Source organism: Anabrus simplex, chromosome 1 (assembly GCF_040414725.1).
Source record: "Anabrus simplex isolate iqAnaSimp1 chromosome 1, ASM4041472v1, whole genome shotgun sequence".
In the NCBI taxonomy this organism is placed as follows: Eukaryota; Metazoa; Arthropoda; class Insecta; order Orthoptera; family Tettigoniidae; genus Anabrus; species Anabrus simplex.
Genome location: NC_090265.1, coordinates 1,225,668,713 through 1,225,696,347, shown reverse-complemented (window position 1 = coordinate 1,225,696,347; position 27,635 = coordinate 1,225,668,713). Strand labels below are relative to the sequence as shown.

At 39.5% G+C, this 27,635-nt stretch overlaps 1 protein-coding gene across 4 annotated transcripts in view; it reads left to right on the top strand.

Moving 5' to 3' along the window:
• Window positions 1-22,279, top strand: part of LOC136858213 (very long chain fatty acid elongase 7) — a 163,414-nt gene extending 141,135 nt beyond the window's left edge. For all 4 annotated transcript variants that reach the window (XM_068225452.1, XM_068225450.1, XM_068225451.1 and 1 more), the window contains one exon: window positions 21,985-22,279. In XM_068225452.1, coding sequence (XP_068081553.1) covers window positions 21,985-22,149 — 165 coding nt within the window. In that variant the 3' untranslated portion in view covers window positions 22,150-22,279. The remainder of the gene's footprint in view (window positions 1-21,984) is intronic.
• Window positions 22,280-27,635: the final 5,356 nt, after the last annotated feature.

Genomic DNA, 27,635 nt, shown 5'->3' with positions numbered 1-27,635 from the left:
CGTGGGGGTAGGACACCCCAAGAACGCTTAGGGGCGGGGTGGGGCGAGGGGTGAGATAAAAATAATCATCGAAAGTAGTGTCGAATCCATACTTTTCGGGCTCGCTGAAATAAATACCAACACTCCAGAATTTTTTAATGCACAAGTTCAGCTCTTTTCGTGATTGCGCGGGGGGGGGGGGCGGGGCGATGAAGTAGTGATATATAAAATTAATCGAAAATAGTGTCGAATACATAGTTTTCGGGGTCGCCGAGGTGAATTGTACACTTCGAATTTTTAGTATCAGGAGACAAAGCACGGGGGGTAGGACACTCCAAGAACCCTTATGGGAGGGGTGCGGCGAGGGGCTGAAGTATAAAAATAATTGAAATTAGTGTCGAATCCATTCTTTTCGGGGTCGCTAAGATCAATAGTGACACTCCGGATTTTTTTAAGTTCAGCCTCCTTCATGGTGGGGGGCATTGGGAAAGTGATATAAAAATAATCGAAAATAGTGTTGAATCCATAGTTTTCGGGGTCGCTGAGATGAATAGTGAGACTGCGGATATTTTATAAGTCCAAGTTCATCCCCATTTGTAGTGGGGGGCGAGGGGGATTGAGATATAAAATAATCGAAAATAGTGTCGAATCCATAGATTTCGTGGTCGCTGAGATGAATAGTAACACTCACGATTTTTTAAAACTCAAAGTTTAGCCCCCCTTAGGGAAGGGGTGGTGGGAGTGTGGTATAATAATCATCAAATATACTGCCGAAACCATAGTTTTCCGGGTCGCTGAGATGAATAGTAATATCCGGATTTTTAAAGTCCAACTTCAGCCCCCATTGGCATAGGGGGTGAAAAAGGTTGAAAAATGAATTGTCAAAAATGACCGATATAAGGGACATGTGTATGTTCCAGTATGACTTTCAAGTATGACTTATTACCTGGAAAGCATACAGTGGGAGTAAGACGCCCCTAAAACCACTAGGGAAGCGGGTGAAATATAATCCATATTAATAAATTGTAGTCAGTCTTGCGCGATCTATATATACTGTACTATGTACATATATAAATTAAGGCATAAAAATGAAAACAGACGTGAGTTAATGAGACCATTCTAGGCATCTTAGAATCTTAAAACTTGGTACCAGATAAGCTCATGACTTAAGGATCCCTAGAAAAATCTAAAATTCTTAAAATTCACTGAGGGGGACACGCTGGGAGTTTCAAATCTGCATAAGAACAGTGTCAGTGATATTTATCCAAAACGACAACCTATAGGTTCCATGAGCTTAAAAGTTTCCTGAAAGTCCCAATTTTTAATCCCCTCCCCCATATCAATATGGCTGCACAATCTCCCAGACGAGTTAGAAAATATAAATTTGGCAGAATTATAGCTTTTTGCCTGTAACCGACGGAAAATTTACGAGATAATTAAAAAAATATTTTACCCCCGAAAAATATCGAAATATGGAGGCAATTTTAATGACGGTACAGACCTTCTTTCGCGGTATTTGATGGCTAAACGGCAAGTCGTATCACAAAAGGGATGGCACAACCTCCATTCAATTTGGAGCGATCTACTACGTTGGTCCTATGACTTTTATTCGTATCTCTGTCCCTTGTACGTTAAATTTCGCTCCATTTCTGTATTTACGTAAATTTTGCACTTTGTATACTTATCATTGATGGTTTGATTCACTTAGAGGAAAGATGGGATCATCAAATTCTACACGAATATTGGCCCACCCAGTAGCCATACGTGAGCAAAATCTATGATTGAAGCTGTCTCATAAGTATTTGAAAAATAACTCAATGTGAGAAAACCTTACACAAATTTCACCCTATTCAACGTTTCTAAAACAATTTTCCCTTTAAATAGATGAGATACGAGGAAATATCTTAGGGCCAGCCATTTAGATCACTAAATGAGGCCAGAGGCGTCTTTTCGTACAATCCGTTTTCGATATGATGCACCGTTCAGCAGCAATTATTCTGTAAATGAAGGTGAACATGCATATACTTCCGTATGTCGATCTACATTTATTCATTTAAGCCGATTTATAGCGATCTAGAAGGGATGTTTCTGACATTATAATTAATACTTTACAAATCAATAGTGACTGTCGGCAGGAGTGCGTCTGCTCTTGTAATAAGTACTCCTCACACACACTGGCAGTAGGAATGAGGTCCTCCTCCTTCGCCTGTGTACCATTGTAATGAATAATTCCCTTCTGGATTTGACTAACAGAAGGCAAGGGAACGTGCATTTTTTTAAACTCTTTTATCTGATTCTCTTTATCATTAGGTATAGGTGCCCCCTTGCAAGGTTGCCCCGATTATAAACAAATTTACCCATCAAAATGTGACTGACGTTACGCATAGTGAATTGCGGTAGATAAGAGAACCTGCCGTTATCATCACAACTCCGCAACTCGCAATTTACATTGGAAACAACGTCTGAGGACCTCCCTATGCTTTTTCTCTGATATCGCCACGTGACATGCAATTTAAAAATTCTTATTCTCTTCATGTACAGTAATTTACTTCGATATCCGTAAACATTGTTGAACATTTTTGGTCTCTATATAGGGATACCTACCTTTCTTACCAATCAGCAAAATTCATGAGATCTGTCTCTTGAGTCGTATCGGGTTCTTCGTCACTTGCTGAGGTAAAGGTAGGGTTCATTAATTCTAATCTATCTACTTGAATGAAAGCTCTGTTTAAAAGATTCCTATTTATTCAGGAAATTCTGAAGGATTCTGATATGTCAACGGTATCAGTGAAATCAATCGTGTCCGCTGGACACCACAATCATTTTATTACATAGAAGGTTAGAACACTGGTGAGCCTTTCACGTGTCCGCCTGATGGGCATTCTTACTAGAAACAATTGTCTCATTTTTATTAAAGAAAGGAAAGTCTGGAAATCCTTAAATTCGGCTGGATGATGACCGCAAGGTAAATGATGCTACAGTGGCATATGGCCCTAATCTAAGTCACTGAGGTTGATGACCCCCTGACCATCCAAGTTTCTAAGCTGAAAGCTAATCACAATTAAGTTACATCGGTTGATGACCAAAGTTTCCACTTTACTATCCCCAGCACATTCACTGCTCAATCAATCAAAGTTAAATAATACAACAATAGCAATGCTCACAAACTTTGTGGCAGTAAAATCCATTTCCATCGGATATGTCCCCTTAATCGTTACGTTACCATTTACATATTCCCCAGAAAACAAACTAAGATTTCCAGAATGCATCTCCAAGTTATTCGCTTGATTTAAAGTTATTTCAAAATTCGGGTTCACTGAATTTAATAACTAAATAAGTTTAAATGATTTAATGAAATCTTAAAGGACAACAAATTCTATCTCCGCGGACTCTGCTTTCTTCACAAATTCCTACGCAATTGTGTTCTCACAATTTTAAAATCCTATGGATGTTTATTTGTTGCTTCCTATTGTCTGGAAAAGAACTACATCATTCATGTCCAGTTTATATATCTCGTTTCATAACCTCACACTTTAAATCTAATCTAACCCTAGCCATTATTAACACTTGGACACCCTAATAATCTACGTACAAACCAAAAGCAACTCGCCATATAATTACGATGTCAGATCTCGTCATAACATTTGATAAAGTTTGCGCACCCCTCACAGAAAAATCATCATCACAACCATCGCTCTATATTTTGGACAACCCTGAAATTGGCTTGTCTTGTTCATTATACTCTAAGTCCGTCGTATCAAATGCACATTACGTCCCAATTAAACAAATTTTACAGTATCTAATAACACTCAGGTTATTACTGGATGAAAATTTCAACTAAATCCAACATTTAACGTTCTCCCCGGCCGAGAAATACAATCTCATTTCCACGCGTGTCCCGTTATCTTGCGGTGAACCCCTATAAGCTGAGGCCTCTCGCCCCCAAGTTCGCTTGGCAGTTACACGAGACATCTGTCGTTCTACCTAACTGGCCTCTCTCTTTAAATCTTTAAACTCTGCCGACATAATTAAACAAATGCGATATTCTTACCAACAAATGCACATAGATTATACTTCAAAATGCCCACAATAATTATACACATCGCAAATTAATACCGCCATGGATTCCTATTTATTGCTTTCCATTCCCTACATTATAAATTATTCCTCGGGCTTCCATGCCCCGGCTTCATTTGACAGGTCTCTAACCTGATTCACAAATCTCATCTCAACTCACACGACAACTAACCTCTGTTTCCCAACTCGCAATTATCACCGACAAAGAACTGGAATAAAATCCTTACTAGAATTCATGACGTCTAATACGCACAATGCATTAATAATGAACAACTTCGCATAAAATGATATCGTATTTTTAATAACTTGATTTTCACGAAAAATGACTGAAAAATTCTACTAGATCTTTTCATTGCCAGTCAGACACAGTTTAAAATGGGCCTAGAAAAACGTTTGTCTCTGTGGCCAAATTCATCACACTAGACTCTCACCCGACAGAGCGCATCCACTCGATTGAAAATGAGTAACCATGGATTTCTATACTATTTACATCAAAATTTCAGACAGAAAAATTTTACGTCGAATGAACATCTTAATTTGACATCACAAAATATAGGCAGTAAACACACGGAAATGATGATCTACATTGGACGTGATATCACTTCGAAACCCTATTCAATAACTTGTTTACAACATCACACGGCACTCGCAAAACTTCAAAAATGTACACAAGTGGAAAATAAAACAAATGACTCTTTTAGTCGTATTCTAACATTTACAAAACCATATAGGGGTGACCACTGCGTCGTATATCCCCATTCAAATACACATTTAGAGATCATGAAACAAGATATAATAGGTAGTAAGATGGAAAGTCACATACCTTATGTAGTTACGCCAGTATTCGTCATAGGGCTCACTTGCGACCCTGGCATTTTTATTTAGCCATTTTTACATTCGTGGCTTTACAGATCATTATATTTCCTCAGGTTTCCTGGAATAAAGCATAAAAAAAGAAATGCCCTTCACTTTTTCTTTGAGCGCACACGATGGACTGTAATTACTTCCGCACACGAATTACTTTATATATCACATGAGAATTTATTCAGTACTTTGACCGTCCTATCTGGTACAATTATTTCCACTCAAGAAACTATCTCCACATGGAGTCAAGACCCCAGCCACAATGGCTAAAATCTGCGATTGAACTTAGTCTACTTTTGTTGTTTGATTTCACAGAGCAGCTCAACACTTTATCGTCCGCTTCGTAACCCAAGATGCAGGAGAAGGAGACTTCGTCATGGCGTCCCTTTGCCGCCAAGAAAATTTCTAAAAAATTTCTGACTTAACTAAACTGTAATTACAAAAGTTTTGAAGGTGACTACATATTCGCTACATTTCCAGCAGTAGTGTTCATGGACATTTATGTAAACGTGTTCGATTTGTGGGATAAATGACCTCCTTTGATAGGCACTATATTTTTGACTTGGCTTGGGGCACGCCATATACACGCGCTTTGAAATAGTTCACAAAAATGACTTCAGATTCTTCCGCCGTTGACACGTGCGACTGACGTCACGTATCGCAGAGCGTGGGACCGAAGGTAATCACCCCTCGTCAGTGTTAAATCCATGCTATCAAGAATCGAAGTTGTTATTAAATTGACAATTTTTGCATAATATTCTTAAGGCACAAAGGTCATGGGTTCAAATGTAGAATACCGTAGCGAAGCACGGGTACATTTGTTAGTATCTCACAAACGTGACATGTTACAGACGTGAGAATTGATATTTGTAGTCTCCTTTAAAATGAAGAAACACGTACCGGTTCCTTTTTTTCTGAAAATCAAGTTAAGCTAGAGATCGCAAGTAGGTGAAGAAGGAGTTGAATTCTCTTTATGAGGAGACTTATTTCTCAAAAATTAAGATGTGAAAGACATGAAATTTGGTAGAAATAAAGAAAACTTTTTTCGACATAAAGGAGGACTGTTTCTCACACACAGAGTTCCATGTCCCGTGTACCAGATTTAGGTCTGCCAGTATCCTGGTCATCTTAGCCCCAGAAAAACAATGCCACAAATGTGGTTTACAATGAGATTCCCGGCTAAATGAAATGCAATTTTTCGGTGAGTTTTTATACTTCAGGGATTTACAGATAATGTGTTAGTGCAGTACCGAGGAACAAGTCATTTTTTCAAATTATGAAATCTTCGCGAGCAAAGCCTTAGGTAATAGCTAGTATATATATAAAAACATTCACTCCTTAAAAAGTATTCATTCGACCATTACTTTTACATCGTAGAAGTTAAATATGATAGTGTCTAAAACATTCAAATTCTTCCGTATGTGGTTCAATTTAGTATTAGATCAGAAAATAAATAACCGTTCCCTCAAAACCGTTTGACGTACGAACTGCTGGCGTATTTTAGAGGCTCAGCTCTCTAAAACGCAAATCTTTCAATAATAATTTTCAGTTTATTTTTTGAAAATCTGTTGTACGTCGCACCGACTTATGGCGTCGGAGGGACAGGAAAGGACTAGGAGTATGAAGGAATGCCGTGGTCGTAACTAAGGTGTGAAAATGGGAAATCACGGAAATCCACATTCAGGGCTGCCGACAGTAGTTTATTGGGCTCGTCCCTTGCTGAATGAATTAGATATCGCGATTAGGATAGGAGGCCTCATGCCATTGCAATTAAACTTTCAAATGAACTGTAAAATGTTGTTAGCTCGTAGACGGGTAACTCTCTGCTAGTGCATCTTGCCAATCTCGAAGCTGAGAGCATACAATGTTTATTGAGTATACCATGTTTCTTGTATATGTAAGTTGTCGAGCCCATTTTAGGCGCGCGAATTCTGATAAATTTATTTTAATGAAGGGATAAAATGAAGTCATTTCAGTATATATCAGGATTTATTTCATGAATAATTTACAGGTATACTGAGAAAATCACTGGTAATTATTAGGAAGTGTGACACAGCTGTTGTGAAGCTGATTTCAATATAACATGATTTCCGATTTAAAACACGCCTACCTAAATTTATGAAACCAAACCATGGAGATTGATGTAATGTGATCAGTTCGATTCGGGGGTACAGGTTTCTGAGATAGTATCGTTATAAATGTGGAAGAATTGAGGGAGATGTTGGCTAAACTGATGGCGGAAAGTCAGGCGCAGTTCAGCAAGTTTGAATAGGCAACTGCGAAACTTGATGAATGTTTTAAGGACGCAAAGGAACAGTTTAATAAACTCGATTAACGTTTCGAGAGACAGCGACAGGCAAATGGGAACACGAAAGACCGGTTTAATAAACTTGATGAACTCTTTGAGAGACAGGGACAGGCAAACGTTGAAAGAAGAACAGCTTTACAAACTAGGTGAATGTTTAAGTCAACATACTAGTCAGGTAGGACAGCTCACTTAACGTTTGGAAAGGTATGAAGCGTCATGTAAGGCCCAGGCCGCAGAACTAAAGGATCATTTTACTTCACGTATTAATGGCATAACAAATCACATAGACTTCTTGACGGAAAAATAACAAACGAACATTCGTTTAGATGAACGTATAAGAAAGTTGGATACGAAGGTTACCACTCAAGAACATAAAATTGAGGGCTTACAAGCAGAGGTGAATACCAGAGCAGAGGTCGTTTTAAATTTACCGACCCAATTTGCAGAATTATCGTTAAGAACCCAAGAATTTGAGGGGCAATAAATACAGGTTCCAGACAACATGGAAAGAAAATGTAAGGAGTATCTCGATCAAGAAATGCATTAAGTAAAGGTCGAACTGAGTACGGACGTCCAGGGAAAACAAGGGGAAACCCAAACCAAAATTTTAGGATCTCAAGAAAATATCGATAAGTTTGAGCTGAAGGCTCACAAAGCATCCATCTAGATCGATGCGCATGAGAAGTTAATCATGGAACTTTAAGAAGAGGTTGAGAACCCTAAGATCCAAGTGTCTCAAAGAAATGATGTATTAAAGTCTATCTTGAAGAAACCAGAGAAAATGAACGGGATATCCAAGGGAATCGCATCGAGCCAGACATGAGTGAAGATTCATCACATATAAATGAAGCGACTCCAACTCGCTTTCCACCAGGAAGTAGTTCGACGCCTCAGGACTTTATTTCCATGCCGATTTACTACTTTATACGTATGACTCATGATGAGCCGAAGCAATGTTGATCTAACGTACACATGACTCCGAAAGGGTTTCTTTCTGAGATGGATCAGTACTTCTTGTGTCATAACATACCAGTGGACAAGCGCCTTAAAGTAGTGGAGCGATACCTCGCGGAACAGCCTCTTATTCGTTTCAAGATGTTCAAATACTGTTTTGAGAGTTACGAAGATTTCAGGCGTCGATTCCATGATAAGTACTGGGGAACTGAGACACAGCAGAATCTACTGTACGTTCAGAACCTTACTCTAGACGATACTCCGCTACAGGGCAGACGCGACTCTGCAAGTACTTTGTTCACAACTTTTGAGGCTGAAGAAACTTGATAGTCCACCGCCTGACTTTGAACAGATATCGGCGATATGCAAGCGGCTGCCACGAGAGGTACAGAAAATACTCATTTCTGCAACTGTAGGGACAGCCATCTAACCTGAACATATTCTACGGAAGCTTGACCAGACCACGAACGGAGGCCATGCCATGCAAAGATATCATGAAGCACTTCATACAGTGAACGTAAATCGAGAAAGAGGATCACCGAAGCTCAGAAATCGGGGATCCAGTACTGAAAAGAGTAGAAAGACTTATTGGATACAGAGGGGAGATGATAGTTCTTCGATATGGAATAGACCCAGAGAACTGTACGGAGAAGCATGGAGTTCCCAAAACTACGAATACCGGAGACGCTCTAAGAGAAGAACTGGACCCACATACAGTCAAGTCAGCCGCTTCCGAAGACCTACGCTAGATGTAGGAACGGTCTCAGGCAGTTGTGGGAAAGACCGAGATGTTCGGACACTGAAATACGGGATCTCCAGGCCGAGTCTTGAAGCTGTATTGAGCAGCTAAGGAACCAACCTGCCGGGAAGGACAAAATGCCGAGGCCGATACAAGGAATGGTTAGGTCAGAGGATTGTAGAGGAGCAGAGAGCCTCCAGCTTCCGGCTCAACGCGGGCATGATCATGAGGATCACTCAACCCCCATGCCACTGAATATTACACAGTGGGTGGAATCGTAAATAAGACCAATTAGGCAATGAAGAGATTGTTTTTCCCGATGTTAGCAACCATCCGCACGAATCAGAATGGACCGTCGTTACCATTGGTACTTGGGCAGTGCAACCAGAGGACTTAATAGAGGACCCAAGTCCCTGCTGTAGTAAAATCATCAGAGATTTACCAGTGATTTACATACGAGTACAAGGACGACGGGCACGCTGTTTGGTGGATATTGGAGCCAGCGTCAGCGTAGTGTCAAAAATTTTCGTCCGAGAGATTCAGCCTACATTCCAAATTCTAACCTTTCCTATATACAAAGTGAGGTGCGAGGAATTATTCCACATCGCACGACAGTACGTGACACCCAGGTTTAGTTAGACCTAGAGATAGGTAGTGCTATGCTTGCCCACCCATTCTTGGTTATGAACAAAATGGAATATAATAACATTTTGGGTGCAGACTTTCTGCGAAAATATAAAGCGGTCATCGATATGGATCAGGACCATGTAAAATTTTATGTTAATATGAGCCAGGAGAATGTTCATTTGAACAATAGGCCAGAGATCACAGATGGCGGGACGATCTGGATAATTCATAAAATGCATAACAAAGAAGATGGCCATGATGGATCTCCCAATTGGGATGAGCAGAATATTGAAGAAATTAGAGAGAAATTCGAAATAATGGTTGATAATTTGCAGAAAGAAGGGGGAAGAGAAGAACCCAGATTCGAAATTTTGTACGGGATAAATTGGCTGAGACAAAAATCAACGAAAGGGATAAGAGTAAATTGAAATTAATCCTGGAGATGCATCGGGATGTTCTCGGATCACAAACTGGCACAATTTTAAGTTTCAAAAATAATCTGGTAGTGACTCGCCGGGAACCCTTTAAGAAAAATCCGTATCTCACACCGGAAAAACTACACGCTAAGGTGCGCACAATTATCAAGGATATGGAGGGTCATGTTGTCATTTCAAAAACTCCAACGCCGGTTTTAACCCACTGGTCATTGTGGAAAAAACAGAAGAGGTCTTTGAGGGTGTGCTTAAATTTGAGGGCCATTAATGAAAGACTAGTGCCGGAATATGATCAGACACCCAAAAGACATCTGAAAATATTCAGAATATACGGTTTTTCTCTAGTGACGATTTGCGAGCTTCTTATAACACGTGGAATCATCCAGTGAATGGAAGGTCTTAACTGGATTCTTGTTTGATCGATAGACCTAAGTGTGTAATTGTTCACCGTTCGGGGTTAAAAATGCTGGATCAGCTTTAATTAGAGAACTAGACCGAAACATAAGTGACAAGGTAAAATAAATAACGGTCCGATACGTGGATGACATTTTAATATCAACGCAGACGCTGGAAGAACATTTGGAACATTTGCGTCTTGTCTTAGAAGATCTAGGCCGGAACAATTTCAAAATCAATCTTGAGAAATCTCACTTTTGTCAGCGTAACATTCTTTTCTTAGGACACGTCATTGACTCAGGGGGTATCTCTCCAAATCCTGTGAAGATTACAGCGATTCATAATTTTCTTAAACCCACGAGGCATGTCCGACAATTTTTAGGCTTATGTGGATTCATTGCGGACCATTGTCCAGCATATACGACTACGGTTGTTCCATTGCAAGATTTGTTGACAAAGAATAACCGATGGAAGTGGGAAGCAACGTGAGAAGATGCATTTAACAAAACAAAATAATCGATGAGCAATAGTGTCAAACTGGGATACTCTGATTTAGTCGAAATTTCATTATTCAAACGGATGCTTTCATGAATGGTGGGGGCGCTGTACTTTACCAACAGAGATAGGATGCTGAGCCATATATAAATTACTTGGCTTTCATGAGTCGCAAGTTATGTGAGCATGAATGACAGTATACCATAACAGAACTGGTAATGCTCGCTATTGTTACCGTTTTCAACCACAGGCGTAAATACATATACGGATTTCCGGTACTTTTCCGGAAAAGTCATCGGGCCCTCACATTCATGCTTAAGTCAAGAATGTCGTCCGGGAGATTAAATTGCTGGACCTTGTTTGTACAACAATTTGATTTAGACGTGGAATACTGCGCGGGCAAGGACAACATTATCGCAGACGCGCCTAGCAGAATCCCAGATCCCGAGATTGAGATCTTAGACCACTTGGAGCTGATCGAAGGAGATCAAGATATTTTACACACACTGAGGCAGATTTCCGAGGTGCAGGAGAGTTGTCCTGAAAATCGTTTGATAAGCGGTTTCTTTCGGAAACAGATGCAGCCAGGAACACCCGAGTTTCAGGATGCGGAGAAACGTGTTCAAAATTATAATTTCACCGACGGGAATTTGTACAAATACGTGGACTAAACCCATACTGGGCTTAGAGTTGTCGTTCTATAAGCTCTCCAAGTAGATTTGATATGGCTCGCGCATAATTCTATGGGGCATGCAGGAGTTGACAAGGTCATGACAACACTTAAGAAGACTTTCACATGGCCTAGGATGAGAAGAATGACGTGCACAGTCCTGATGTCATTCGATACTTCTCAGCGCAAAAGTCAAACGCATACTTGCCCAAGCAGTCACCAAAGCCGCTAATTTCTGAGAAGCCGCGTGAGTTATTTTCCATGGATTTTTGGTCCGCTTCTTAACGCGTCCAGAGGGTTACAATTCATCTTCGTGTGTATGGATGTGTTCACTAAATTTGTTATGTTATGTTCAGTGCAAAGGGCGAACACACGTACAGTATTAAATCAAATTCGAAACAAAATTGTTTCGAATTTGGGCAAACCAGACATATTGCTTACTGATCACGGATAGCAATTTAAGTCTGTCACTTCCGACGGGACATGGAACAAATGGGAATCCAGCATATTATGAGTTCGGTAAGATACCCGGAATCCAACCCCTCGGAAAGAATCATGGGAAATTGGTAAATTTTGTAGGATATTTTGCCCACGACAACGTTGGCGGTCGGTTGATGTCATTCCGATCATCATGGAGTGCATCAACTCCACGGTCCACGAATCGGCGGGAGACAATCCTAGTGTGGTCCATTTCAACGAGTAACCTGAAAGACACGAAGAAAACGTTGTACCGTGTCCAGAGGACCGGAGACCTTCAGTGGAAATAAGTGTGAAGGAACTTTGGAGTATCTAAGAAAGCAAGCGAAAAAGCGACTACAGCTAGACGGAAATAAGCGATTTCATCAACCTGTACGTGTAGGAGAGCTTGTATTGGACAAACGTCCAGCTATTTCAGATCCGCCGCGGATAATCTATCACAAATTCACGGAATTGTACATCGGGGCATATAGGATTATTCAGAATCTGGAAAACAACTTCTGTAGGGTTCAATCTATGGATGGCACTACTGAAGCTATTTACAACGCATCAAATGTGAAGTTGTACCACGTGCCAGGCCAGCTACCAGCGGAAGAGCCGTGATCAGGACGACAGAGAACCACCCGAAGACCAGGACGACAGAGAACCATCCAAAGTAGATGATAACGAAGCTGGACCCAACATCGCGGACGATCCTGAACTTGACGAGGAAGTTGAAGAGATCAATTGCATGTTGTTGGAAGAAGACTGTCAGGTAATAGACGGTAGTAATGAGAGATCAAATGATGAAGTGCGTCGAAAGACGTGGTCTGATGACGTAGGAATACGAATCCTCAGGGTAAGGTACGAGTTAAGGCAAGAAAACGATATTCTTCGAAATTTTCAATCGTCTTTTCAGAGTGACCGCATGATTGATAAGAAAAATCCCTGCTCGCGATTTATCTTAATCGAAGCGTGGGATGGATCTAACCGTCCACGTTATGGTCAGGAGCATGTTTTAATACCCTGTAAGCAGAATATGCCGTTTTCCGCTTAATTTTAGGACAAACAGTGTCCAAACCATCATAGTTTACCTGTTCAGTGACACGAGTGACTCTCTGCTTACTGGGGAGACTAAGACCTCACTACGCATAATTAGAGAAAGGAGGGCTTGAGCTCGCATCTACTTTAAAAACATTATCTTTCTGTGGGAGAGAGAACAGAGTAAGCACTCGGCACGTGACCACAGATCTAGGTCATAAGGAGGGACACAAGAAGCTGTCTCAACCAATGAAACAGGAAAGCTCGATTATTTTCCCTGCAGATCCACTGATAACAACATACAGTCTTCAATTGTTTTAATAGTAATAAACGGAAGTTCTGAAATCCATGATGGATATTTATGAATCAGGATTCATACGAATCAGGGATTTTATGTGGAATTATGATGCCAAGATGTATCTTCGAAAACCACTAACTACGCAGTCTATGAGGGAGCAGCAAAATTGTAAACAGATGTTGGGTTCTGACCGCAAGGCTGAAGTCCAGGAGTCCCCACGGCATGGCGTCACCAAGTGGAAATTATCTGATTATGCTTCTGAGATTGTGAACGTGATCAGATTGAAAATCTATCAGTGGAATGATGGATATTCAGGCTTTAATTTGATACCTCAACCAATGTTGAAAACCCATTATTAGGGGACCGATGTTTGGCACGGAGGCGTGGTTTTCCCCTCCTCTGAGCGAAAGGCTGGTTCATCTATAAAAAGAAATTGCACTGAGACCGTTTATCCAGTCTTTATACAGTCTTCATCCAGTATTCAGTCTTCTCTATTCAGTCTGCGATCTTGATCCATTAGTCAGTCTTTATTCAGTGCGCAGTTTTTACTCAGTGATCAGCCGTGATTTGTTGTGATCTCGGTCGTACTTTCATTGACTTCATCATAATGTGCGGTGTGCATATAATTTGCCTCTAGTGAATTTATGAGCACGGTAGTAATATTGATCTGTGCAAATTACGTGTTGAGACGTCACGAAGCTGTGAATTTATTTACCCTTGCGAAGTTTAATGTCGTGGGTGGAACCACATATAATGAGTGAAATGAGTGCGGTTGGCCAATATTATAATATGCACATAATGTATTTAAACGCATGGGACAAACTTAAAGAGGAAAGTTCTATAGGGGAGTTTATAACCTTGTGAAAGTATATTAAGGAAGTGAACTTGGTGAAAGAACGAGCGGCTTATTTACGATATTAATAGAGCAGGACGCGTCTGCTGAGTACCTTAAAAATGCAGTGAGTAACTTGACTTTTAGATAGCCAATGCCGTAAATAAGGCGAGTGTAATATCATTAACACGTAGAGTGTTACGCTAAGTAAACATTGTGCATCCAGTGACTGTGACCAGGTGAACGTGTGTTGCTTCTCACCTAGATAGCTGTTAATAATCGTGATAAGCAAATGAGAGGAAATCGGTAACGGTTCACGGGACAATATCGTTACCAGGCTAGTAGATTCGAGGCTATGAGCAGTTCTAGTCGCAACGAGTTATAATGTGTGGCATAAAATTAACGCATTTATAACAAATCAATTTCCTCATTTGCATATTTGTACCAGCGTGATCGTCGGATCAACGAGGAAACTTCAAACCGTTTGCCTTGTGTTCCATCCCAACGCAGCAGAGAACTTCTAGATATTCCGATGCGCGTTGAAGATCCGGTCAACATGAACGTGATCCACAAGCAGACGAACCTAGGGCTCCACACCACTGGAGCCATCATGATGACAGCCTAAAATGCCATGGTTGTACCCGCCTGATGACAGCTGATCACAATGCTGAAGTGATGAGTACATTTCCAATTTTTGGCATGAAAATTGTATTACACTATAACTGTAGATAGTTAATTTATACATGTAAATAATTCAAAATACACATAATTGTAACGCTGTCTCAAAGGGATGGTAGTTTCTTGTTTGTTATATTTTAGCGGGAAATTTTCTTCATGTTTGGGCAACCATTCATTTCATTTATGATCAGGGAAATGTAGTGCATGATGTATTCATAAGACCCTAGAATTAATTACGTGTGAAGTATCGTAATGTAAAGGGCTCAATGTTCTTTAGAATGTTTCCAGTTATCATCAATTTATAAGTTAATATGAGTCGTCAGAATGTTCTTATTTTACTTCTCTTGTACTTAACACATAATGTAGGATTTTTCTCTAACCCGTAGTTTAAAGATTGCTGATCAAGATGACGGAGTTAAGACAGCGGGGTGTCAACCTTGAGCTATCTAGTTCGCGAGTGCTATAATGAATTTTAGTCCAAAACTATAGAGTCGTCTCTATAAATATGCATGTGTTTGAGATATCGCGGCGGAGAGCAGAGCTTACTTTGCCTTTCATTCTCCGGAATGCTGAGATGGTAGATGGAATGTGAATCTCCCCAAATTATTTTGTGTTAAATGCGATGTGATATACCGCACCAGGATAATGGTATTTATGGTAGAACAGGGCCATATTAAGATATAGGTGCTGAAAGCATCCGGTGAATAAAAGAACAGAAATGTCCTTCCGCGAAAATAATAACAATAAAAACGGAAACTGCTCCGTTGTGTTTGGGAGATGAATGTGAGAGCGGTCACCAGAGGGAGCGCCCGATAAATTTATGGCTTTGTTCAAGAGGGAACGGCCTGATCGGAGTTTTGCCTTACAGCTACTTCGGACATTTATGCGAGCTGTTCACTTTGCCTCTTTTGGATGTAACAATCACATGCAGAAATCAGAGATAACCACCGTCATGTAGACTCGAGGTTTTAATAAATGAGAGAATTCCTCCAATTTTCTGTTTGTATTTAATGAATTAATTCCATGATTTAGGGAATTCCAGGAAATGCACCCCATATATCAAAGTATCTCGGGTTCATTCCCATGCGGCATTGACGGCTATGCTCTCTGTTAGTAATCGTAGATGGACCATACCAACCATTAGCCTTCTTGTAAATATGAAGTGTAGTATTCCCTGTTTATTTCTTTTCAGAGAGTGTTAATACTTATGTCATATATTGTGTTTGATATTGTTCGCTATATGTGTTGTCCCACAGGAAGCAACTTTGTTTGAAATACGTCTGAAACGTAGTGCCTATTAATATCCCGGTGAAACAAGCGTTGTGTGTGATTTAATACTTAATAACATATTCAGATAGGATAGGATAAGGTAATGTTGTGATACGACTTTCACATGTCCAGGAAGTGAGTTTAAGAAAGCTTTGTTCAACACCTCAATCACAATGATATTATGACATAATAAATCATAATTTGTAATATATAATATCATGATATAGGAATAATGAACCGTTGCGAAATGTGCTTTATATTTATTATATTATTTTAATTTATCACAGTATAATGAGTGTCTGCGAGTGTTAATTAGTCCAAACGGGGACGTCTTCTCGATACCATAAAGTTATGAAGTGAAATATACAATTCAGGTATAGACTGAAATACATTAACTCGCTCATCATAAGTCAGTCGTATAATTTTCAATGTATAAAATTCATGGCATATCTGTCGCATAGTATTTAACATGTGTTTTCTCAGTTTATTAAATTTTGTGTTTTAAATTATGGAACACAATTTTTCTCATTTAGTAGTGAAGTCGTATTTGTCTTATAATTAAAATCCCATCCTTTATAGAGAATTAGTTTAGTGCCCATTTATACGTACAGACCATTGATTCGTACACTCCCGAATTTAGCCGTGCATACTACTCAAGCAGGGGTGATGGGACTTCGATGCCGGAGTTATTTCCGAACGTCCCATCTAAAATAATCCATTCAGCTATCACATTTGAGAAATAAAATAAATCATTATGCACTGGACACCTGGACATTTGCAATATATAATATATAAAGCATAATTTGTCTTGAGGTACTCGAATCGATGAAGAGAGCAAACACATAACCTATTATTGTGAGTAAGAATTATTTCGGTGTGCACATATCCGATTTTGGCTTTTAATTTTGCTATTTCGATTGGCGTGCGTGTGATTAGTCTATGGTGGTATTTCGATCTTGGTAGTTTGAATAACAGACAATGTAATGTGTTATTGGTGAATAGTGTGACGAAATGTCGTATGGCTTTTAGTGCCGTGATATCCCAGGACGGGTTCCACTCGCCAGGTGCAGGTCTTTCTATTTGCGCGTCGTGATGAAGATGAAATTATGATGAAGACAACACATACACGCAGCCCCGTGCCATTGGAATTAACCAATTAAGGTTAAAATCCCCGACCCGGCCGGGAATCGAACTTGGTTCTCTCTGAACCGAAGGCCAGTATGCTGACCGTTCTGCTAACGAGTCGGACAACAGTGTGATGATTGCCCTGTGCGGTGTGAATTACTTTACCCATTATTTATGCAGACCTAATTTGGGATGTAGTAGTAACACCGGAGAAGGTGGTTGGTATATTTGTTGGTACATTTTAGTCGAGGCGTATTTTAAGGGATGAGGGACTAGAACATATCAGTTTATTGTAATTCAGGTTATAATAAGGTATGTCATAACTGCGTCGTGTGTTTCTTGTTGAACTGTCTTCTGAATATACGACATTGGTAATTTACATGTGTTAGATTTATAATTGGTGTTTGGCAGATGCGTGTGTTGGTCTTCCTTTGAATGATGTATTGGACACAGTAATGTGCTAATTCCTACCGGTATTGATGGAAACGACGATCATTGTTATGTTGGTAGCATCAGATTCTTCGGGACATACCAAAAGTGTAGATTATATTTCAACTTGAACTACGAAGTACGATATGTGAGATGTTCTGAGAATCTGATGTTCCTCAAATGAGTCCCAGTGTTACGTTATACGTGTTTGGCACGTACATACGCCCCTAACGGAAGGAGATACCCCATATGCCGCGTTCATGTCCCACATAATAGAGGCCTTCAAAACCTATATTCCACAATTCTGTACATGTTGAACAATATGTTGACGGAAGCGAGATTATGAATTATTATTTATAAGCCACCACCAGCCAAACTGTAGGGTCATTTACCAGTCAATTACGTGTCATTTCTGAAGAAGACATACCATTTCATTATTACCGCTACGTTTGGGCCACATTATTTAGTACTGAGATGAGATGACACCATCACTAATTAATTAAACGGTGCATGTAACTACGAGGACATCCGCATTTATTTATACTTTAATTGTAGTTAATTGTGCCTCAGAGGTGTGTTGTTTTGTTGTTTTATTTGTTTAATGTGGATTTATTTTCTTGTTTATTGTTTTATATTATTTGAATTGCCATTTCATTTAATTGCTTCATACGGTAGTAATATTCTCAGATGTGTATGCGTACTTCATTATATGTTTGGCCTTTCATGTGTGTAGATTTCATTTATTTTACCGCAGGAAGAACGTTATTAGGTAGTATCTTGTTACGGAAACAAATCTGAATAATGAAAAATTTATAAAATCTAACTTGGAAACTGGTATTTTTAAATGAGATGTACAACAGAATAACTTCAAATTCTGAAGTAGCCTATGTTTATATGATAAAATGACTATACCCATATTTCCGAGCTTCAACCAATATTATCCGACGTATGGTTGTTGATACACTTTAGTAGCTGAAAGGAAGCAAATTAAAGATTTATGTAAACTAGTGTTCGTATAACGGAAAAATGTTACGTGCCAAACAATGCAATTGATTTTCCACTGCATTTCGTTGTAAAAGGCGCATATTAATAATCATTACCCCTTATTTTACGGGAGTAACTAGAATGATAATTTCAATTACGAACTTGGACACATTCAGAGTAATTAATTCTTATTCTTATCATTTTTCTATTTTAGCCTTCAACTTACCGGTAATAATATTCTTTTGTTTCGTCAATCTGATAGCAGAGAAATTTACTGAATAAAAAAGACCGAACTAAATTTCTCAGTTGTTTTCTGTGTAGAGTAGATATATCCAACCTTCCATATTCATGTATAATATTATTTCATCCATTAGGATATAGTATGTTCTGAATATCATGAATATTTAAAATTGGGAACGATAGTCATGTTTAGATACAACTGCTTGGTATACCAAAATGGTATCGGAATATGTTCAAAATAGGCCATCGTATGTAAAATTATTGGATTTATCCATTTTACTAGAGTAAATACTCGTTTTTGTTCATTGAGCGCCCTATATGACTCCAACTTCAACCACGTTATCACTTTTCCTTGGATGTTTATCAACTTGACATCATGTGCGACCTCGTTTAATCAGCATCGTCGCACCTTTGACTAGCTGTGGTGTACATAAATGTCTAACTGTTCTCGTTGGTAATAGGACCTGTGAAGGGCCCTAAGTGCCTAGACCCATGTCTCCGGCTGTACGGGTGCAGTACTGTACATTCGGAAATCTTCCTCTTTATCTCTCGGTTTGGTTGAGACGTATCGAACTTATCAGTAAAGGTAAACGCTTACGAAAAAAAGTATATTCTCAGCATGGCGTAATTAACGTCTGAATTGAACCATGGAGCATCGAAAAAAGTCAATGAATTAACTTATATTTCATTGCAAAATGCGTTTTGAAAAATGGGTAAAAGTGCTAATTTGTTCATAAAGGAAGAAGAACCACAAACGGATGCGAATCACTTCACAAAATCACGAATGACCTTACAATCGGTCACACTGAATTATTCAATCTTATTCAGATACTACATGATATCAACTGAGATATGTCATTAACAATTACGTAAAAGTAGAAGAGGTATCATATCAGTTGTAAATACTCTGTTTTCAGAAACAACAAAATTTAAGATTCCAATTCGTAAAGACAACAGCATCCTAAGCACCTTCCAATATAAGCCAAATGAAGCCTAATAATTTTAGAAAACACCGCGCCCATGGATTTCGGAAATATTTTAATACTGAATAATATGCTAAAAACAATCATTTACCCACAAGACAAATCTTATCGGTGTTAATGTCAGTTTTAATAGTGTAAATGGGAAAAAAGAATGTTTTTTTCTTTATGGACTCGGTTTATGTACGTTCAATATACAAATGAAATATTACTCTTCAGTAATTCTAGAGAACTATTGGCCGTCATTTACGTTCCCATGAGGTCAACAAAGAATTATTATTACCTGGGGACGTATCTCACGGGATATTTTGTCTGGGGACACAACTTACGAGACATATTTACTTGGGAACGCAACGTATGCCTCTGGAAATGATAAAGTTAGAAAATTGCATGGAAAAGTCTGAAGGGAAACAGTGGAAGTCAAGTTTGTATGCCCTAGGAGGCAACTTTTGAATAGGAGCCAAATATGGTGTACCGAGTAGGTTACTTCCTTTATGTTTCCTGTTCCGTGGTTATCCGTGGAACGCAGAGGTGATAGAAGGTGTGGGCATGAATGGGTCTATCTACGATATCAAAGGTTAATTTAAAACTTTAAAATGAAGTTGTTGTTTATAAGATCTCAAGCTTAACAAAATTCTTCACTATGTGAAGGAACAAAATGTCAGGTACAAAACAGCAAACAAGAATAGAAATTACAAATTTTGAGCTTCCAGCTCCAATTTACAAATTTACAACCTCGCAGATATTGCGTGTGGTTAGATCACGAGAGATATCTCTCAAGACACAGTTCAATAGCACTTTGCTCCAAAGGTTACAAATACGGCCTTCCAAAGGCCCCACTCAATATTACACCAATATCATATAAGAACTTATAAGCTCTATAAATTCAACCAAGGAGGCTGTGCTCCCAATTCCTTACAGCCTACTCAAGGCAACATTACACACAACCTTACAATTTCTGGCCTCTCTAGGCACAACCTACAATTTACAATACCTTTATACAGGGACATCTAGTACCCATACTACAGGGCCTTCGTGAAAAAGAAGAACAGGTTAATATTGCTGGCCCATCTCAAAATGTACGGAGGCGTACACTTACGCTCCTTGAAAACCAAGTTTAAAAACCCTACTTGGGCTTGTGGCCTGATGATACAGAGGCTAATTCCACACTACTGAGGTGACTAGAAAGAAAGTTAACTAATACTTTACAGGAAGAAAAACAGTTACAAAATCGTAGTCACCTCAAGACAAATTGAAGGGGAACTCGAGAGGGTAACGCACTCTCTATCCCCGAATTTACAGTTTAAGTCTTTATGAAATTTTACATTAGCAAGAAGTAGTTTATATTTTAGGAAACGGATGGTTACATTGTTAAAAATTAGAACCTTCCCCTCGGGTAAGTTTGCGGAGATAGCTACAGATTTATAAAACTGGTGGCCACTACATGAGCTGATGTTCTGCCTGCCGAGAAACTGAGGCATCCCGCCTCCTGTCTTAACACACACACACTCAGAAATCCGACGATCAATAAGACAAGGTAGCTTGAAAAAGCCGTAGCCTTAATACCCGAGAGGAGGGTTCGAGAAGGCTCTGAACTAAATCCGGATAACCCTCTCGTTTTATTGGTTATACAAAAAGCTACAAGAAGCCTATGATTGGCTGAAAAATAATTACAGAAAATTTGTTATTGGCCAGACTCCAAAGCTGGCGGAATGAGAAGGATGTGTTGCAAACCTTGAAGTATCAAAAGAAATGAAAGTCAATTTAGTTGCGAAAACCTATAAACACAAAACTTCTTCAAATCATTAAATATTCCACCTTGCGCCAGAGTGCATGACCTCAGTTTTTATAGTACATACATCTATGGAGAAACATTATACGTGCCAAAACAAAACAAAAATCCAGTCAGTTTAGGAAACTTTAAAATAACCTGTTACTCAGTTATTCAGTAGTGACATCTTCTGATCAATGTCTCAACTTTATGCATTAACAGTTCCAAGTTTTGTTCGATAGATAGTGTTCCTTAAGGCGCTTCTTTTAAATGTGCGGGGTTGGGGTGTACTCCCGGTGGAGTTCCTATTAATATTTTATTCCTTTTCTTGTTTACAGATCCAGTTCTTCTTAATTGCCGTGCACACTTCGCAGATTTTGTTCAATAACTCCTGTGGATTTCCCTACTGGCCTGCCTTCCTTCTGGTTACAAACGCCACCTTCATGTCCATAATGTTCCTGGACTTCTACATGAAAGCCTACATCAAGAAGAAGGCGAAGTGACCACAGGTATTCAAAAAGGGAATAAGTAACAAGATAGTATTCCCAAGGCCTGCCGCAACTCAGAAATGTATTTACTAATGTAACCCTGTAAAATGCTTACATGAGGAAAATAAATATGATTTACTACAAAGGTATTGTAGTTTTAATTACTAACGCACTTTGTTTTAAAAAGCACCCAAAATACAACTCTCGTGTGCTAATACAATATGTAGTGTATTGTTTCTTGGAATGTGACTAGAATAGAATATACTTACAAAATATATTTGTTTATGATCTACATTGCAAAATACATTATTAAAGAGTTTCCAGTTCATTTATATTTTGTATTTTTATTTCAAGTTCAAAATGGTTCATATCATTCACAAATTCTATTCACATTATCATAGCCACATTAAAACGTTCATCATCATCATCATCATCTGTTTACCCTCCAGGGTCGGCTTTTCCCTCGGACACAGCGAGGGATCCCACCTCTACCGCCTCAAGGGCAGTGTCCTGTAGCTTCAGACTCTCGGTCGGGGATACAACTGGGGAGAATGACCAGTATCTCGCCCAGGCGGCCTCACCTGCTATGCTGAACAGGGGCCTTGTAGAGGGATGGGAAGATTGGAAGGGATAGGCAAGGAAGAGGGAAGGAAGCGGCCGTGGCCTTATGTTAGGTACCACCCCGGCATTCGCCTGGAGGAGAAATGGGAAACCACGGAAAACCACTTCCAGGATGGCTGAGGTGGGAATCAAACCCACCTCTACTCAGTTGAACTTCCGAGGCTGAGTGGACCCCGTTCCAGCCCTCATACCACTTTTCAAATTTCGTGGCAGAACCGGGAATCGAACCCGGGCCTCCAGGGGTAGCAGCTAATCAGGCTAACCAGTACACCACAGAGGCGGACACATTAAAACGTTACTTAACATTATTCATTTTCAAACCAAAGTGTAACATGTCTGATTGAAATATATGATCACTGTTGAACATACAGTTAGCAATAAGTAAAATCGCAAATTGGATACATTTTTTCTACGAAAAATATATTCCTGGTATGTGTCGGGCACCGTCGCACGGGGTTTTAGCGTGCAATACGTCTGCCTATATATTGTAGCAGTCGGATGTGAAACGAAGGAATTTATTGATTGAGACATGAATTTAATTTCAAATATTCACGTTTAACTACTGAAAGTACTAAAATTATACAAATCACACTTGGTAATTCGTATAAACTCACTTTACAAAAATATTTTATAAGTAGGACGGGAAATCTCGACATCGAGTATGAGTAGAAGTAATTACAATAATATTCAACACAGATTTTTTAAACTATTTGTTTTACATCACATAGACACGGACAGGTCTTATGGCGACGATGCGATGAGAAAGAGCAAAAATTGTGGAGGAAACGCCCGTGGCTTTAAGGTCCAGGACCAGTGCTCCGCTTATCAAGATGGTAACTCAGTTGTACTTCCTCTTAAAACAGTGAACCATCTATGGTGGACGGTTGTAGGAGCATAGTAAGTGTGTTCCTGTTTATCTTGCAGTCCAAGTGCTTTTATCGTGGGTACGTGTGAGTGAAAATGAACCGACCAGCGTTTACTTTGATTTTCTGTGCGGTATAACTTGTTGTGAAGATATACTCTCCAATAATAAGCTGAACATAAACGCCCACTTCTTATGTATGAACGGCAAGCAGCAACGAATGGCGTCCACTCAGCGTGTGAAGCACAGGCCTTCGGCCACTGACACTTCTACCTCCAGGCTGACCCTGAGTTTTCTACTACTAGCACTTGCCGGTGATGTCCAACTGAACCCAGAACGAGGAGGAAAATAGCAGACCCAACATCTACTAGCAGAATGTTTGTAGTATGAAGAAATCACTCGTCTACTTGAACGTCGCTCTGAGTGACCATATATTACGACTGCGTGTGTCTAGCCGATTCCTGGCTCGACTCCTCAATCGACAATAGTGAAATACTGCATGATAATCACAATATATGATTTTCCACCGGTACAGGAAAAATTTCCTTACTTACTTACAAAGCAGGTGGAGTTTTAATAGCAGTGAACTCGGCCTACGGGCCAGTGCAACGACTCAACCAAACGGGAAACTGGGAATGTGTTGTTGTGAGAGCCAATTTATCCCCTGGCCGAGCGCTGTACATTGCCTGCTTTTCCATGCTCAAGCTCACCGGACGAAGTGAAATTAGTACCACTCACAAACTTCCGAGAAACCCTAAATCGAACCCATCGTTTAGCAAAAAAAAAAAAAATATGCACCATTATCGTTTGCGGTGATTTCAAAATTTTCCAGATTTCATGCTCTGAGTTGAGTGGCCGACATACCGACAACGAACCTACCGGTTACCATAGCAACGTCTCTGGTTGCTTGCCGGTAGTGAAGTAACATAGGTTAATGTAATTTTATTCAAAATTCCTGTAAACTCATGGTTGTTCCTTGCGTAGATGACGAGAGAGACGTCATGCTGCCATTCTGCGGAATATTTGCGGAATCTCGTTGGAGGTCACAATCGTCGTCGAATAGCTTTAAAGGAGCTGTTAACACTTGAATAGTACAGCGGAGTGTAGCCCAAGATTTCACACCATGATGTGTTTTCTGGCATTTGCTATAAATTTTACTTCATTTCTCTTCTATTTCTGTTTTCAGCTTTAATTTTTTGCCTCTGTCTTGCCTCTTTAGATTTAAGTAAAAACACCATAAGTCATCCTCTTATGTGTTTACATAAGAATCCCTGCTCCTAAATTTATCCTCTGTTTCTGCCATTCTATATTCTAACTCATATCATCACTAGTGAGGGGCATTTCATTTTACAATACAGCCACTTGGTATTTACATAGGGCTGTTTGTCCCATCCGGGTGTTCTCAGTTATAATCATATTTTCTATTAATTTCAAATTTCGAAATCGACTTTCAACCTATTATGTCGTGTTACGTACATTTAGTACGTATTGAAGAGATGTTAAGCACAGATCAAAAATGGGTTGTGGGTTCGGATCCCACTGGTGTCTGGTTGGCCATTTCGATTTCGATTACAATGCGGGCGTGAAAATTCAATATTCAATGACTTGGCTCTCAACGGGCAACTTAAAAGCACTCTACAGTGTGATGGCAGTTGTTCCAGACCTGTAGCTTAGATCCTTTCCAACAGAACAAAGATGGCCTAGGCCACCGTAGCTCAATTGGTAGAGCAACCGACGCGAAATTGGGAGCTTGTGGGTTCGGATCCAACTGGTGTCTGGTTGGCCATTTTTGATCTTTACTTAACATCTCTTCAATACGTACTAAATGTACGTAACACAACCTAATAGGCTGAAAGTCGATTTCGATTACAATGCGGTCGTGAAAATTCAATATTCAATTTCAACTTTGTTAACTGTAATATTTTCTTCCTTAATTACTCCGTATGTATCTAGAAGCCTGGACACTCTTTCCTTTGAGGAAAAATTTCAATTTCGAGAGATCTACAACTTTGGTCCTATGACATATTGTCATAGGACGTTAGATAGAGCTATATTTCTCAATTGTAAGTTAATGTTGTACATTTTACACGTATATCTTATCGTTTGGCACACTTATAGGAAAGATAGAGTCATCAAATGCGGTATGCACATTGATACGACCAGTGGTCATATGTTAGCCAAATTTTATGATTTATAATGTTATTAGCTTTACGTCCCTCTAACTGCTTTTACGGTTTTCGGAGACGCCAAGGTGCCGGAATTTAGTCCCGCAGAATTTCTTTTACGAGCCAGTAAATCTACCGAAACCAGGCTGACGTATTTGAGCACCTTCAAATACCACTGGACTGAGCCAGGATCGAACCTGCCAAGTTGGGGTCAGAAGGCCAGCGGCTCAATCGTCTGAGCCACTCAGACCGGCAATTTTATGATTCCGGCTGCTGCATAAGTATCCGAAATAGAAAGTAATGAGTGAAAACTTTACCCAGATTTCACCCTATTTAATGCTTCTAATTCAATCTAACTCATAAATAAGTGTCATAGGATCAACCATGTAGAAAACAAAAAGGGGCCTCTGATGGTGGAATCCGTTTGTTGATATGACCTACCGTTTAAAAGCAGTAAAAATCGAAATGAAAGTCTGAACTTACAAACGTGCTCATGCTTATGTATATAAAGAAAATTCTAGGGAGTCCTCTGTCTGTAACTTAGTTTGATTTGCCAAGTTTTCAGATATTTATCCGATTTAGGTCAACTCAAGGTTGTATCAGTGGTTTGAAGCTTTCGTGTCTGTTTGTCAGTCTGTTCCACCATCACGGCGAAACGGCTGGATAGATCTCGACTGAAATTCACATATAGAGTGTACTGATCTAGGGGAAGGTTTAGATATGCATATGGTTTAAAATCACTGAAAAGAATCGGGGTTTACAGGGACACAACAACAGTTTCCTTCCATTTTCTCTTATACTACTGATTTTCTGTAAAATTCGTGGACTACATGCGAAACATCCCCTATACGTTACGTCCCTTTGTTATATACCTTATTTCGCTTGGTCACTGCACACTCTTTCCTTTGAGTGAGTATTTCGGGCTGTTCAAATGTATTACTACTAGTCCCCGAAAAATATCAAAATATGGAGGCAATTTCCTAGACGGTTCAGACCTTCGTTTCGTGGTAACTGCTTTCTAAACCATAAGTCATTTCACAAAGCCGATTAGACGATCGCTGCTCAATTTGGAGAGATCTTCAACTTTGGTGCTATGTCTTATTGTCGTATCTCGATTCTTTATATTTAGGATAGCGCAGCATGTCTCTGTTACAGTCAAATCTCTCCAAAGTGAGTGGGAGTATCGTTAAAAAAGGGAGCCTGACATTATAATGAAAACTACCCGTCTCTATTGCGAATGGCAGCTGGTAAGTGTATTGTAGAAATTCACGAACTCGATTGTGAATGACAGGAGGAAATGTGACCTCACATTTTCTAAATTTCCCCAACTTACACCTTACGTGGAAAAAACGTATGAGGTCTTGCCCGTTTTGCTTCTCGGATATCGCTATGAGACGTGCAATTTAATATAATCTTACTCACTGTGTGTGTAATAACTTACGTAGAACTCCGTATACAAGGTATAATACTGTAGCGAAGCACGTGCACATTTGCTAGTGTTGGTATATTTCTGATGAAATCAAGCCTCCTTCGTCAATTGACACCTTGATACGGGGTGTGGCTGTAATTGTTGATAAGTAAACAATTTAGTACTTTGAAGACTGATAGTCTTGCCGCCATGGTTCATATGGGCAATATGTTGGTATATTTCTGATGAAATCAAGCCTCCTGCTTCGATTGACACCTTGATATTGGGTGTGGCTGCAATTGTTGAGAAGTTAACAATTTAGTACTTTGAAGGCTGATAGTCTTGCCGTCATGGTTCATATAGGCAATATGTTTGTATATTTCTGATAAAATCGAGCCTCCTGTGTCGATTGACACATTGGTATGGAGTGTAGCTGCAATTGTTG